General features: G+C 46.3%; 3 protein-coding genes across 3 annotated transcripts; 1 reads left to right on the top strand and 2 right to left on the bottom strand.

The window, feature by feature from the left end:
- Positions 1-2,187: 2,187 nt before the first annotated feature.
- On the bottom strand, positions 2,188-6,480 carry cd99l2 (CD99 molecule-like 2). Its single transcript, XM_029140892.3, has 10 exons — positions 6,262-6,480; positions 4,518-4,574; positions 4,332-4,379; positions 4,021-4,137; positions 3,811-3,891; positions 3,315-3,389; positions 3,019-3,063; positions 2,814-2,933; positions 2,465-2,530; positions 2,188-2,354 (listed from the first exon to the last, which is right to left on the bottom strand). The coding sequence occupies exons 1-10, from the start codon at positions 6,320-6,322 to the stop codon at positions 2,293-2,295; spliced, it is 732 nt and encodes a 243-aa protein (XP_028996725.1). The 5' UTR covers positions 6,323-6,480; the 3' UTR covers positions 2,188-2,292.
- A 760-nt stretch (positions 6,481-7,240) lies between these two features.
- Positions 7,241-13,024, top strand: arrb2b (arrestin, beta 2b). Its single transcript, XM_029140622.3, has 14 exons — positions 7,241-7,395; positions 9,199-9,229; positions 9,324-9,384; positions 9,459-9,503; positions 9,585-9,781; positions 9,900-10,027; positions 10,145-10,280; positions 10,354-10,438; positions 11,038-11,110; positions 11,230-11,367; positions 11,472-11,555; positions 11,636-11,706; positions 11,878-11,935; positions 12,099-13,024. Exons 1-14 carry the CDS (start codon positions 7,376-7,378, stop codon positions 12,196-12,198), a joined length of 1,227 nt encoding a protein of 408 aa, XP_028996455.1. The 5' UTR covers positions 7,241-7,375; the 3' UTR covers positions 12,199-13,024.
- Positions 13,016-14,329, bottom strand: med11 (mediator complex subunit 11). Its single transcript, XM_029141040.3, has 3 exons — positions 14,192-14,329; positions 13,743-13,873; positions 13,016-13,627 (listed from the first exon to the last, which is right to left on the bottom strand). Exons 1-3 carry the CDS (start codon positions 14,259-14,261, stop codon positions 13,424-13,426), a joined length of 405 nt encoding a protein of 134 aa, XP_028996873.1. The 5' UTR covers positions 14,262-14,329; the 3' UTR covers positions 13,016-13,423.
- Between the last annotated feature and the right edge of the window lie 48 nt (positions 14,330-14,377).

The raw sequence follows: 14,377 nt of genomic DNA, 5'->3' as shown, positions 1-14,377 counted from the left end.
CAAACAACATACACTCACTGGCCACTTTATTAGGTACCTGTGAAGTCTAATGCAACTGAACTGCGTTAGCCTGGACAGGTGGAGCTCACGAAGTGGCCGCGGGGTGTAAATATGCCCACACACTCTACTATGAGTACAAACAAGAGTTCACACTAATATGTACAATCATCACAAAAGCTAATATTCAAACCGCTAAAGCTGCTACTGCCGCTAACGTCATCTACCCAGCTATCGTAGTGTCTAGTCTGTCCGAGTCCATCCTCCTGAGCATCGCGCTCACGCCGTCCGATGCCACATGACATCACACCTCGTTTTCTTTTTCCTCGTTTATGGAGTAATACCGTTACACCATCTATCCACCTGGTTGACCTTTGCCTCACGGTGTCCATTCGCTCCACGTAACCCAAAGCGCCGGGCCGTCCAACTGCATCTGAAGCTCTCAGAAGAGTATTTTTGACTATTTGACCCAAAAGCGAGGGAATCCTTCAGATGAGCGATAGCACGATGGACACCATGGAACAGCGATCAACCCACTGCACCAACCGGCACCGCAACGCTAACACAACGCAACACGTCACAAACACTATTGGCTAAAATGTAGCAGTTGCATCAGTCAGCTTCACGTCCATGAGGCTCTTTGCAGCTTCTCGATCTGGAAGAAAGGTTCTATTAATCTCTAAAGCTCATAAGACACAGAAGATGTTTCCTGTTCAGTGAACAGCGGAGGGAATCTACCCTCAAACCGTAGCAGAGCTCACCCAACTACAGGCGGCGTCAGTTTCATTTCACTGGGTCACATTAGCATTTCGACTTCTTTCTTCACAAAGAAGCTGACGCTCACTGTCAGTTTTACCCCTTAGACCCATGGATCCTCACTATGCCTACGAATTACAGAATGAAAGCTATTTACAGACTGCAAAAAAGCGACAGTTTAAACGTATTTCCTTACTGCAAAAAGATCCAGATCTGAATAAGGCAGCTTTTTATAGAGGATAGAAAAGATCAGCCTGTAGCAGCCAATGATGCAACTGTTACATGATGTCAATGCCCTTTAGGCGTGGGGCTCCATACATACTGTACAGCAAGATATGACTAAGCCTGGTTGATTATTATTGATATCAAGTAATAAGTAAGAGTTCATGAGATCCCACAGTAAACTAAAATGTAACTTCCTATAAGTAAGTGGTTGTTCACTAGCTTTAATATGTTAACTCACGTTTCGCATGAGCTGCTACACATGTATCTGGACAGTAGACACTGACTCCAAGTCCTGTTCTGTTCCACGTTCCACCTGACTTCATCCTATCTCGCACTGTGTCACAAGTGGGAACGTGAAATGAAATGTTCTGATCAAAGTTCACAGTTTTCTTCATCTAAACAAAAAGAGAATTGACTCACACAAGAAGCAAAGCTACACACAGCTTCAACATTATCACCACCAGCAACAAGGTTCTGTCAGTCTTCGTACAGTCAGCTGGATTATAATTATAATCAGGACTCAGTCACTGTCTCATCTAAATGTGTGATAATTAACCAGGTGGTGTTTCATAAAATGATTAGTGAGATTAACAACAACAACCCTAAATCTATGTTTGTTTTGTGTGGCCAGATGGAAGAATTACTGCTTATTATCCTGGACAAATAACTTCATACTTAACTTATATACAGTCATTTCATTATTAAACCATTTCATACTCATCAGACATTTGATCCAAGTGCTTAGAAGCATTGTCTGACTGTGTAGTGTGTCTGTCAGAGTGTTAGTTTCTAAAAGCCGTACATCAGTCTTCTTAGGTTTAAGTGAATCACAGACGCAGATGTAAAATAATCTGTGTGTGTAAATGCAGAACATGCTGAAAGACAGGTAACAATAAACCTGCACTGCAAGGACTAAACTATAAACTCACATGTGCACGCATACATTTGGCAAGTTCACATTCAGCATCACAGACAGTCTGTTGTGTGTGTATGTGAAATAATTATGGACCATGTTACTATTGTAAAGACATGTTGTTTGTTTGTTTCGGAGTCTATATCCCAATGACTCGGTTTACAATCATGTTTGACTTGAGGTGAGGGGCTGTGTGTGTGTGTGTGTGTGTGTGTGTGTGTGTGCGTGCGTGCGTGCGTGCGTGCGTGCGTGCGTGTGTGCGCGTGTGTGCGCGTGTGTGCGCACGTGTGTGTGTGTGTGTGTGTGTGTGTGTGTGTGTGTGTGCGTGCGTGCGTGCGTGCGTGCGTGCGTGCGTGCGTGTGTGTGTGTGTGTGTGTGTGTGAGAGCATGGTGTGGGTGTGTTACACAGCATTCTCCTCAGTGGGGGGCTCAGCACTGGGTGACTGCAGAAGAGTCTGTTGAACTGCGGAGACACAGTACAAATAGAGGTAACACAGATTAAAATGACAACAGAGGTCAATGATTTAGGAGGTTATCGTGTGTAAGTAGAGTAACCGCTGCAGGCGGGTTCACCTTGTGGTTCTGTAGCCACCACAGCTTCAGGGTTCTCAGCCTTCACCATGTCAGTGTTCAGGCTCTCTGTGGAACAACACAAGCATTTTCACGGGATGCAGCCGGTGATAACATGACTGGATCAGACCAGTGAAGAACTATCATAAATATGAAGCGACGTGCGTTGTGATGACTGGACTCGTATTCAGGATTTAGGACTTAGGACACACACACACACACACACACACGCAAACACAGCTTCACTACCGCATGTCCAGATGTTTCGGCCCTATTGTAGGTGACCCTACATCCTTAGCATTAATGTCACCAATATAATGAAGACATTCACATGCGCATGTAAAACCCTTACGCTGTATACTGAAGCACAGCCTCTTCTTCTGGTAGGAGATGTAACTGGTGACTGCACCCAGCAGCGCCATGGCAACAGCGCTGGCAATCCCTGCAATGGTGCCCACCTCTGCTGTGGTCTCTGAAAACGAAGACACACAAAGATATAGAGTAGGTTCCCAGAAAAAAGGCGTCAGTTACCGAGAACAGCTGGAGAGAAAAGCCACCTGTGTTGTTATCGCTCTGGTCGATGCTGTGACCACCTGCTTCACCTGAGGAAACAGGAACAGACGATGCTGAGCGTGCTTTTGCAAATTTGACAAATAAACTTTTGCTAACGATTATTACTGCCAGAGCTCTATTAATATTGTAGAGCCTAGTGATTTGCAATATATGAACAAAATCTGGTTCAGTAATAGACTCTAGCATCTGGGGAAGCTCCTTCACACTGAGCTCCTGTCCTGTCCTGTAAATGTGCTTCTTCCTTTCTGGTTTTATTCAGCAACGTGTGTCCAGGCGTTACCTTTGCCTTTGCCTTTATCAGGTTTGTAGGTCTCGTCTTTACTGACGTCGATCAAATCGGTGTCAGAAAACCCACCTGAAGGAGACAGAGATGGTAAAGAACGGCAATAGCTGCAGGGAAATCAAACTAGCCAGAGGCTTCATTGGCAGTGGATGATGAGCAACAATGAGCTCAGTCTCTCATAGATAAACGACTTGGAAAATTGTCCTGTGTGTTGAGTGGGAGCTCATGAAGTGGTCTTTTCTTTTCTGTGACACTGTGTTTCCAGTAAGTACAAAGGGCGGCCACACATGTAGGCACAGAGCTGAACACACTGTGTGTGTGCGCCAGCTGTTGTTCTTCTGAAGTGATTTAGGTTATGTGCTCGTTCAGTGTCGGGATCAGTCACATCTCTTGTTTTGCATATTAATCATTTTGTCTGTTTCAGTAACTCCCATGTTGTGGCTCTTGTTTTGGACCTGGGCCGTGTTTTGTTGCCAGTCTTGTCAGCACCCACCTCCATGTCCTTTGCCCTTATCTTTGCCACTGAAGTCGTTGCTGGAGTCCAAAGCATCCGCCAGGTCGAGATCACCCCCAGCTGTAGGAGTCAAAAGATGTTTTTAATAGTGAACGCAAACGGGTCCTTTTACATTGAAGAACAGCAAGAAATTCATTCTCGGAACTCGTGATTCTCAGAGCAAACTGCCAAAACAGGTCTGTGTCTCACCTGGCTTGACTTTGGGCTTGACTGGGGCCTTGGTGCCGACAGGGGCTTTAGGCAAAACCTTGGGGGGAGCCTTAGTGGTGGTGGTGGTGCTTTTAAAGAAGTCCTCCAGATTCAGGTCTGCAGAGAACATTGGGGACAATGATACAAACGCATTTTTAGAAGCTGCACCTCCTGACTTTGTTGATGCCTCTACATCTTCTTCTGACTGAGGAAACGCTTGATGGCTGCACGTTGCTGGTATTAAACTTTATTATTCATCATATTAAACACATCACTCTTTGTGTTTTCAGTAGCTGATGTGTGGTCCTCACCTACTCCTGCTCCTCCTGCTGGTTCTGCTGGCTTTGGTGCCGGGGTTGCTGTGGTCAAAAAAAGTTGAGACACATTCTGTATATATATATATATATATATATGTCGATTAAACATAGCCTGCACACTCCAGAGAGGAACAAGTAATATAAATATGTAATATGTAGAAGTAAATGCATCCCACCTACCTGGTTTAGGATCACTCGAATCCAAGGCATCCGCCAGATCAAGCTCCTGCGACAGAACTACAGGTGAAGACAGAGGAAGCGGACACGTTACACTGACCCGACGCGCACAGCTAAACACACGGAGGACATTGCTGATTTAAGCAGCGCATATTTTGATAGGGGCCTTTGTGATCAACTCCCGGCTGGTGAGTTCAGCCGTAGCCCCGGTGCCAGACCTGTTGTCCGGGCTACAGCGCAGAGATTAATAAACAGAAAAGACAGAGCCCGGTGGCTGCTGCACATGCTGGGGGTGTGTTCACCTTTCAGGCAACGCTGGCGGTCCTCATGTGGACCCTACTGGACTAGATCTGTGTGAGGACAGCGAGGCTTGTGGTTTTTTAAGTGCATGTTTATTATGGCTGTCGGTCAAAGTCTCCATCGCACAGTCGGCGTGAGAAACAACATCACTGGAGGACTAATGTATATTAGTCATTTTACCATGTCTATATGCATAAAACCATCGCATGTAATTTAGTGCTTCATTCATTAGATTACAATATAATAAAACATGGTGGTCTTGGTCTTATTACTAGAAAGGCAGCCGTGCCTGTACGCAGCTGTACTGTCCTGTTAAAAGCTGAGTAGTTGCCCTGTTATGTGTACAACTACAGTAGCTCTGTTACACCAGTCTTTCAAGCATCGCACAGACTGAGAGGTTTTCTTTTTCCTCATTTATTAATGGAATGAATTTCAACTTAGATTTGAATATATTTCAATTTCAAATCGTGCTGCTCTCACTTTGACTCGCAGGGTCTTCTGTCCTTATCTACATTAAATGTTACTGAGGCACCTCTGGCACCTCTGTACAGGTCTTCAGAGGCTCTGCTGAAGCGTTCGTTCACTTCAGGTTCTGGATGGACCTTCAGGCCCAGTTATCGGTCTATGTGGACGACTCCTGTTTCTTCTGTTCGGTGCCTGACGAGACCACTGCTCTCCTGGGACCGCGCAGTGCTTTACGTTCTCGTCTTTAATCCTCACCAGTTTTATTGCAGATATTTGCAAAGGTCCATGCTTCATGATTGGTTTTGTGTCCTGACATCCAGAGGATCAGACCTTTTAAATGTGCATGCCTTTTAATGTCTGCTTAATTCATCTTGACACAGGCACCTCGCCATCAAACAAGAAGCACGTGAGTATTATCTCAATTTACTTTACTTTATACTCATATTGCTTCATATAATATATTACACTACTTCACATACAAATAGCTTATATTCCCGATCTCCTGCCTAAAGCTCGTGTTGAATGTCACACATCAGCTCTAACAACCATTCCTGCCCATCACCACTGAGCGTCGCATCCTCCTCCATCCTCCTCCACCTGGCTGCAGCTCACAGTGGGTGTTGCCGCATCGCTTATAAGGTTTATAACAGCTAAACCTCCAGTCACTCCGTCTTTAAAACCATCAATCCGGTTATTATGCCCCGATGGTTTTTTTCTTACTTGCTCCATTTATAACGGCGCGTACCCATTTGCCACTTGAACGGCAAATAGCGGAGAGAACCTCCAGATGTTCTGTTCAAAACCTATCACCCATTTAACGGGTTCTTCGGGTTATTACCGGGCGGCGAAGGAAATATAACGGAATCCGCCGCAGACCGTTGCTCGGAGCGGCTGTGCGGTTAAAACCAGACGGAGGCCGGCGGACCGCTAGTCGCCACTGAACCAAGGTGGAGCACGGACCATGTGCGGGACAAAGCCTTACCTCCCAGCGGCTGCAGCAGCGCCAGCAGCGCACAGAGCCTCCACGCGCAGCGGTTCGCCATCACTCACGTCCCCACGCACAGAAACACGCAGCACAGTCCGCTCACACGGCGTTTTATCACTTGCTCTATTCCCGTCCTTTGGACTCTGGACCCGGCGGCTCGACCCCGCCTGGTGAAAAGCGCAGTCAAGGCGTTTCCCAACGCGCTGGAAGGACACGCCCACATCCAGCGGAACTTCCGGCTAGTCCTTTCAGAATTAAGGGGTCTGCTCGATACACAGGAAGCGGTGTCGTTTTACTGTTACTGCTGCGATTTACACAGGGAAACGTGAGGGGACACAAATGACCTAAAAAAGATTTAAGAGTTAAGCTTGTAGCAGGGGTGAACAAATACTAAATCCCAAGCAGGGCCGCATGGATTTCAGTTTTAATTCAAGGCTTTGTTGTGTCATGATAGTCCAGAATCTGTCAGTATAACTTCATCTGCAGGACGTTCTGATGGTTCCACAGCGCGCTTCGCATCAGTCAATCCACATTTTTTACCCGGAGGACACGTACAATTTATCCCAGCTATTGTTGTGGCTCAGATGGAAAAGATAATGTATAACACAATTTGCCAATGGGGGGCATGTTTACGTTTGTCCTCTCCTCGTTTTACTCCAGGGAGACATTGTGTTGGCTTTTCTGTATAATTCTACATATATCTGTATAGTATAGCATATACGAGACCTCGCTCTGTTACTGTGACACGGCTTTCGTTGTGGTGAAGGTGAGTGAAATCAGGCTTAATTGATAGATCTACATTTAAAATGTCTAAAAATGTAGACTTCCCCTTTGTGAATGAAGGCGCTGAGCTCAGGTTCCTGTGTTTTAGAAGTTGGTTCATTCACTATAGAGCCACTGACGTATAATGACAGTAAATGCACTACATCTCTAAATCGTATTATTATACATTGTCCCGGGGGCAGTGACCGGGGTGTCAATCATGTGCGGTGGGCGTGGCCTAGCCGCCGAACTGCGGAAACAGACGGGTTAATGCCTGGAAGCGACCAGCGGCTCGCCCAGCGGAGCAGAGCCCGGAGCTGCAGCGGTGTCCGGCCGATCAGAGGGCGTGATGGACAAAGCGGGGACCAGGTAAGCGACTCGGAGCGACTCGGCTTCACGTGATTCACGCGACCGTCGCTCCCGAAGGGACTCGTCATCGGGAGCCGCGGTGGCGCAGGACACGCGCGACCCGGGTCCAGATGTTGCACGTCCGCATCGGTGAACGCGTCCACAGCCGAGAGGCGGCGGAGCTGGGGGGGTGTCGGAGCGGCACCGTGCGCCGCGGAGAGCGGGGGGTCGGGATTAACTTCCTTATATGAGGAGGAAACGGGAGGTCTCGGGTGTTGGCACCCGCGGAGAGTGTTTGTGTCTCTTCGCTCTGCGTCCCAACTTTCACTTGTGCAGCTGTGAACGTTTGAGCGCTACACTCGCACTCTTTCTTTATTTGCACTTTTTTTTTTTGAAAAAGTAAAAGCACATTAAACAAGATGTTCCCGTTTTTCCCGTTTCCCAAAGTGCGGTTTAACTAAACGGCCCGTTAAATAGATTATGCGTGTACTTTACGGTTGAAGAATTTTCGTAAGAGACGAAGGTTTAAACACACGACACTGCTCTGTAATCACGGCTAAACATAGATTCACACATTTCTTCTTGAAGTGTTTTCACTTTGTTTATCTCAATCCTCAGGGGCCTCACGCACATGGATCCATAGCTTTAATTGTTGATACATCTTGGTTTTTTTACTGCACCGTAACAAACACTAACAAACAGATTAGGTTTTAGGTCAAGTGTTCAGACAAGGGTTCTACAGCTGCTAATCCCTCCATCGATGGGCTCATAGTTTAGAGCTTGTCACGTTTAGTCCACAGGAAACCACTCGCCCGAAATAGAGAAGCACCTCGACGTACGAGATAGTTCTGTTTTTGTTTTGTTACTGCAGGAAACGATTTGACAAAAATATCATGTAGAAATATCAAGAAGAAGTGACATGTGGAAGGTAGAACCTGGACCTGACCGTCAGAGGCTGCCTGTAGTGGAGATTATTAATCCTCTGGAGCCTGGAACCTGTTGATTAGTTTTTGATTAGTGAAGGCTGTAACAGTGTGAGCAGCACATCCTGTCCCCAGCGCTGACCTCAGCATTTCTCTGCTGCTCTGGGTTTATGGTCAGATTTCAAACCCGGGAGCTCTTTCATGATTAGATTTCTCTGGCTTTGTGAAGAGCTTGACAGGAAGCAGGTGACATTTTGGTGACGGCAAGGATGTGCGTTCTGTCCCCTGCACTTGTTTATGTTCCTCTGAGTGTTAAAGGCAGCACATTCCTGCAGAGGCGACGTGGCCCGTGCGCTGAAAACTGCAGTCGCGTGCAGAACCTCGGTGGAGGTCAAGGCTGTTGTGATGATCTCCACAGTCTGTGTGGGTTCTGCCCAGTCACTCCAGTTATCCCACAGTCGGGGTTAACTGGGGACTGTTGCTCTTTGGCGTGAACGGGCCCTCGTCACGTGACCGCTGGCTCTAGCTTTTCCCCACACTCTTAGGACAGGTGCTTAAGCTAAACCATGGATGGATTTAACACTGTGGTGCTTTTAGAGGTGAACTTCATGTATTTTTCATAGCACGTCCACAACACAGCTTTTTAGCTGGCTCTTCTGACCTCCCCAGTATTTAGCCTATTGCTTTAAAGCAATAGTTATCACTTTAAATTTACTATGCGAAGGACTTTCAGATATAAAAACTGTTTAATTTCATCGCACAATAATAATTGTAGCGTTCCTACCAAAATGTGCAGTCACAGTATATGGATTGTAATAGACCTACAGTTTAGTAATTATCAGATTTTATATTTATCGATTGGTTCAAGGTTCAACATTCTTGTATTTTCTGGTTTCTGCAGAGTCTTTAAGAAGTCCAGCCCCAACAGTAAGGTAGGATGTGAAAACGCTGTGATCTCTGAACCATCGTCTCGCAGTAGCTGTTCTAGATGATCCTTGTTTGACATTTCTTTTGTGTGTCCTACAGCTCACAGTTTATTTGGGGAAGAGAGATTTTGTTGATCACTTGGACTATGTGGATCCAGTAGGTGAGTGAGGTAACACACACACACACACATATACACGTGCAGTACAGTATGTAATGGGTGTGGGTGCTGTCTAGACGGAGTGCTTATCGTGGACCCAGAGTATCTGAAGGATCGCAAAGGTGAGACGACTCAGATTATAGAACCAACCCATTTATTGATCAAATGAATTCTGTTTAATCAGCGTGTTGATCCATCCCCAGTGTTTGTGCGCCTGACCTGTGCGTTCCGTTACGGTCGGGAGGACCTTGATGTCTTGGGCCTTTCCTTCAGGAAGGATCTCTATGTGAGCACCTTCCAGGTTTTCCCTCCCGTGCAGGAGGAGCAGAAGCCCCTGAGCCGCCTGCAGGGGAGGCTCATGAAGAAGCTTGGCCAGCATGCCCTCCCCTTCACCTTCACTGTAAGACCACCACTGCTCACATTAGGTCACACTAAATAGTCCATAGAGCGTCGTTCTATGAACGCGTGCAGCGTAAACCACCTTGTGCATAGAGCTGCCTTTTGTCTGGATGTGTCAGGTCCCCCAGCACCTGCCCTGCTCCGTGACCCTGCAGCCAGGCCCAGAGGACTCTGGGAAGGCGTGTGGCGTGGACTTCGAACTCCAGGCCTTCTGCGGAAAGACTGTTGACGAGAAGATTCACCACAGGTACAACACATGCACCAACTGCAGCCCCATAACTTCCGTACGAAATACAGCACCAGACACGGATCACGCACCCGCGGAGGCCGTAATATTGGAACGCGTGTCTGTTTACGTGTCCAGGAACTCTTTGAGCCTGGTGATCCGTAAAGTTCAGTACGCCCCGGAGAAGCCGGGCGCGCAGCCCACGGCGGAGACCAGGCGTAACTTCCTCATGTCGGACAGATCTCTGCACTTGGAGGCGTCGCTGGACAAAGAGGTAGCGCTGAGGCGCGTTGTGTGTCGGACGGTTGGTGATGCACACTTCACCGCCGCTGCCTCTCTCTCTCCAGCTGTACTACCACGGCGAACCCATCAGCGTAAACGTCCAAGTCACCAACAACTCCACCAAAACCGTGAAGAAGGTCAAGATTTCTGGTAATTCTGCTGCTCGTACACAGTGACCTACTGCAGCCGGCAGGTTGCAGTTATTACAGCTCAGCATCAGTAACTGAAAAGCAAGAGCAATAAACCAATGAGCCGATCCATAACCTCTGGGTTCAGCAAAGAGGATATAATACACCACATTTCTTTCTTTATGTTATCCTCCAATGCTTGTTCCTCATCATAATGCATCATTTTTTTGGTTTTAGTTTCATTGGTTTATTTTTTTTAAATGCTTCAGATGAACCACAGTTCTAATGCAACATTGTTTCATAAGGTCAGATGTGATAGATGTTGTTTGTCTGTGTTAGGTTGGTTATTAAATGTTAGTTTGTAATAAGTACCTTAACACACGAGTCAAATTTCATAATAAAAATGCATAACGTTCTTCATTCTACAGGAAACCTTCAGCTTTACATGGTAGAAACACAGTAACAGGGTGCATGTAGAAGGTCCTCAGACAAGACAGTGATCCTCAATGTGATCCAACACCCACAGTTCATACTGTGATAGCATTTTTATGATTATTTCCTTTTTGGTTTAATATAAAAAAGGGAACTAAGATCTAAACAATGCACCTTTTCTCCTCTCAGTTCGCCAGTACGCTGATATCTGTCTGTTCTCCACTGCCCAGTACAAGTGTCCAGTGGCCCAGGTGGAAGCAGAGTGAGTTCTCTTTCAAACCGTGTGGCTTCATCCTGGCTACACTAGTAAAACTAATGGGGGACTGCGTGTTTGTCTTTGCTGTCCTGTCTCTTTGGCCTCTGACCCCACCTCACCTGCAGTGACCAGGTGTCCCCGAGTTCCACCTCCTGCCACGTGTACACCCTGACCCCCATACTGGGTACCAACCGTGCAAAGAGAGGCCTGGCCCTGGATGGGAAGCTTAAGCATGAAGACACCAACCTGGCCTCCAGCACAATGTACACACACACCCATATACACATTAGAGGGCACAGAAAGTGCATATGTGTGATGACCCAAAGACCTGTTTGTTCACCGTCCCCCTCATCTTGATGCGTTTCAGTGTAAAGGAAGGCACCACCAAAGAGATGATGGGTATCGTGGTCTCTTACAAAGTTAAAGTCAGACTGGTGGTTTCCCTTGGAGGGTACGTAACTCACACATGTTGTTTTAAGACAAGTATGAACAAAATGATTATTCTACCTCTATATGTATTTGTGGGTGTAGGGATGTAGCAGTGGAACTTCCTTTTGTCCTAATGCACCCAAAACCAATTGAGCAGCCCAAGTCCCAGCCAGGTGAGACACACACACACACACACACACACACAGCTACATGCTTGCTTTTCCATTGAATCTTAGCTAACCATTACCCAACAGGAAACACAAGTGTCCTCACATTCACCACCTTAGATTAGAGAGATTAGATTAGAATGCGATTTAATTACTCAATGGAACATTGTTTTTCAGTTGTTGCTCCTAAGTCCGACGCTTCAGTGGATACAAACCTCATAGAATTTGACATGAGGTATGTGTGTGTGTGTGTGTGTGTGTGTGTGTGTGTGTGTGTGTGTGTGTGTGTGTGTGTGTGTGTGTGTGTGTGTGTGTGTGTGTGTGTGTGTGTGTGTGTGTGTGTGTGTGTGTGGTGTTTGATTTGAATCAAGGTATGATCAAATTCTTTCTGATTTTAGTACTTCATCTCAGTTGGACGACTTTGTGTTTGAGGATTTCGCTCGGCTGCGGTTAACTGGGGAGAAAGGTGACAAAGACGGAGGTGACCTCTTGGGCTAGCTCCACTAGCTTCTCTTAGCCAGAGAGGCGACAAGGCTGCTAGTCTGATACGTTACTGGAAGCCAGGCCTCTGCTGACTCTAACTTTAAAGATGAGTCTTCACAGATCTTTAAACTGTTACATTCATCATGTATTCTTCATACTCCTATACAGTATGTACCTCATGTTATGTAAAGCAGTGTATTATTTTGATAAACTATCAAATATCAGTATGTCAAATTATGAATACAAGCTGTATTTTTATTATAAACAAAGGAGATAATCTGATCATCAGACAGGAGCTTTAGGAAGCACCTACAGTAGCTAATCCTGTTCAGAGCAATTTCAGAAGATCTTTTATTTTTTTCTACTGTATGAAGATTTGTTCATCTGTTCTTTATGATGACATACATTATATTGTTCTCAACATATCAGGGATATAACAACTGTAGTTATTTTGCTATTCTTACAATAATTTTTATATAACATATTATAATGTGGATCATTGCATTGTATTAGTGTTGATGTGTGTTAAAGTGCCTTTAATTGTGTGAAGCCAGAACGCAGCTCTTCCATGATGTATGAATAGCTTGCCCTGCCACTCAAACACAGTGTGCTGCTCTAACAATCTAAACAATGTAAAAGGAGGAATGGAGGTGTAGCGATTACTGCGATGGCCTGGGAGCGAGGACGACCTAGTTGCCCAGGTGCCTGGCTCTCCATGTGGGTTCTCTCCAGGTACCTAATTGGTGACTCCAAACAACCGTCTGTCTGTATTATCCAAATCCATGTCTGTATTATTCTTCATTCATTTTACTCAAAACAAAGACATAAAATCTCCAAATACCTTGTGTTTATTCTTTTTATTTCATACAAAACATTGCTTGTTTGCAAAAGCAAACATTGCCAGCTGTTAAACCAAAGGTGAACAGAGGTAAAAAAATATCTATTCACAGTTCCTAGCGGCCGTGTCTTAATGTGTGGCCTGACAAAAGGAAAACCCAACAACCAAATATACCCAAAAGTACAAAACACATTTACATCCAAAAAATGCAAGTTATTGGATGAATCCTTTCTTCCTTTGTTGGTTTTTTTGTTATTTATCTGCTTGTACTCCAAACAAAAGGGATCTGTAAAAATGAGAATTCTGGTGAAGGGAAATAAGGGCTTACACTCGCCTCATGCGTCAGACCGAAATGTTATGCCCAGTGGTCACTACTCCACCGACTATTTGTACACTCTGCTCTCATGTCTGCTGCTGTTGTGATGGTTGCTGCTGCTGCTGCTGTTGCTGCTGCTGCTGCTGCAGTTGCTGCTGCTCCAGCATGACTTCGCAGGTCCGTCCCAACTCCCCCAGTTTGACTTTGGTGTATTCTGCCCTGTTCAGCGCCATCTGACAGTCTTTCCTGGCCGAATATGTGGAGCCTTCGTGGGGTTGGCCAGTGGCTACCTGGAGAGGGGATCGAACAGTTAGAGTCACCTGTCATCTAGTCTAAACAGAGTAACCTGTCAAATTAAAGACCACGAATATCCCGTCATTAAGCCACTGCTGCTGTGTGTTTGACCTGAGTCAGGTAGCGGATCTGGGAGCTCAGTTCGTTCTCCACTCGGCCGACGGAGCTCTGGAACTGGACCAGCTGTCTGTCCAGGTGGCTGCCGTTATGCTTGTCTTTGGAGAGTTCCAGGACTATGTTACCTGCCAGAGACAAGCGTACAACAACACATTAGCCCTACAGACATGATAGTGTACAACACATTATGTGCGGTTGATTTCAAGTTTGGGACGCGTTGTTAAACAGCTGTCAGGAAGTCCGACTCTGTGTCAGTCAGTCCAGAAACCTATGACAACCAGTGCCCTGATCTCTGTTCGGCACAGACAGAACCACCTCTGATCGCACGGACTTTAGACATTAAGTTCAAAAGAAGCAGCATCAACCGCCCTTTCTATTTAATGCAAGTGACACCGAGTCGTTTGTCGAAAGCAAATGAACGACCGTGGGCATGGTGTTCTTACCCGCGCACTGCAGAACCATCGCTATCTCCTTCTCCACCTCCTCCAGAGCCCGGAGCCTCTCGTTAGCCATCGGCGGACAGGACCAGCTTCAGTCGGCCGCTCTGGTGCAACCAATGATGCCGCAAGAGCGCAACATACGCCGCTCGCTTCAGCTTCGCCGCACACAACAAAGACCGCGTTAAATTG

This window comes from Betta splendens, chromosome 2, assembly GCF_900634795.4.
Source record: "Betta splendens chromosome 2, fBetSpl5.4, whole genome shotgun sequence".
Taxonomy (NCBI): Eukaryota; Metazoa; Chordata; class Actinopteri; order Anabantiformes; family Osphronemidae; genus Betta; species Betta splendens.
This window is presented reverse-complemented; position numbering and strand designations above follow the sequence as displayed.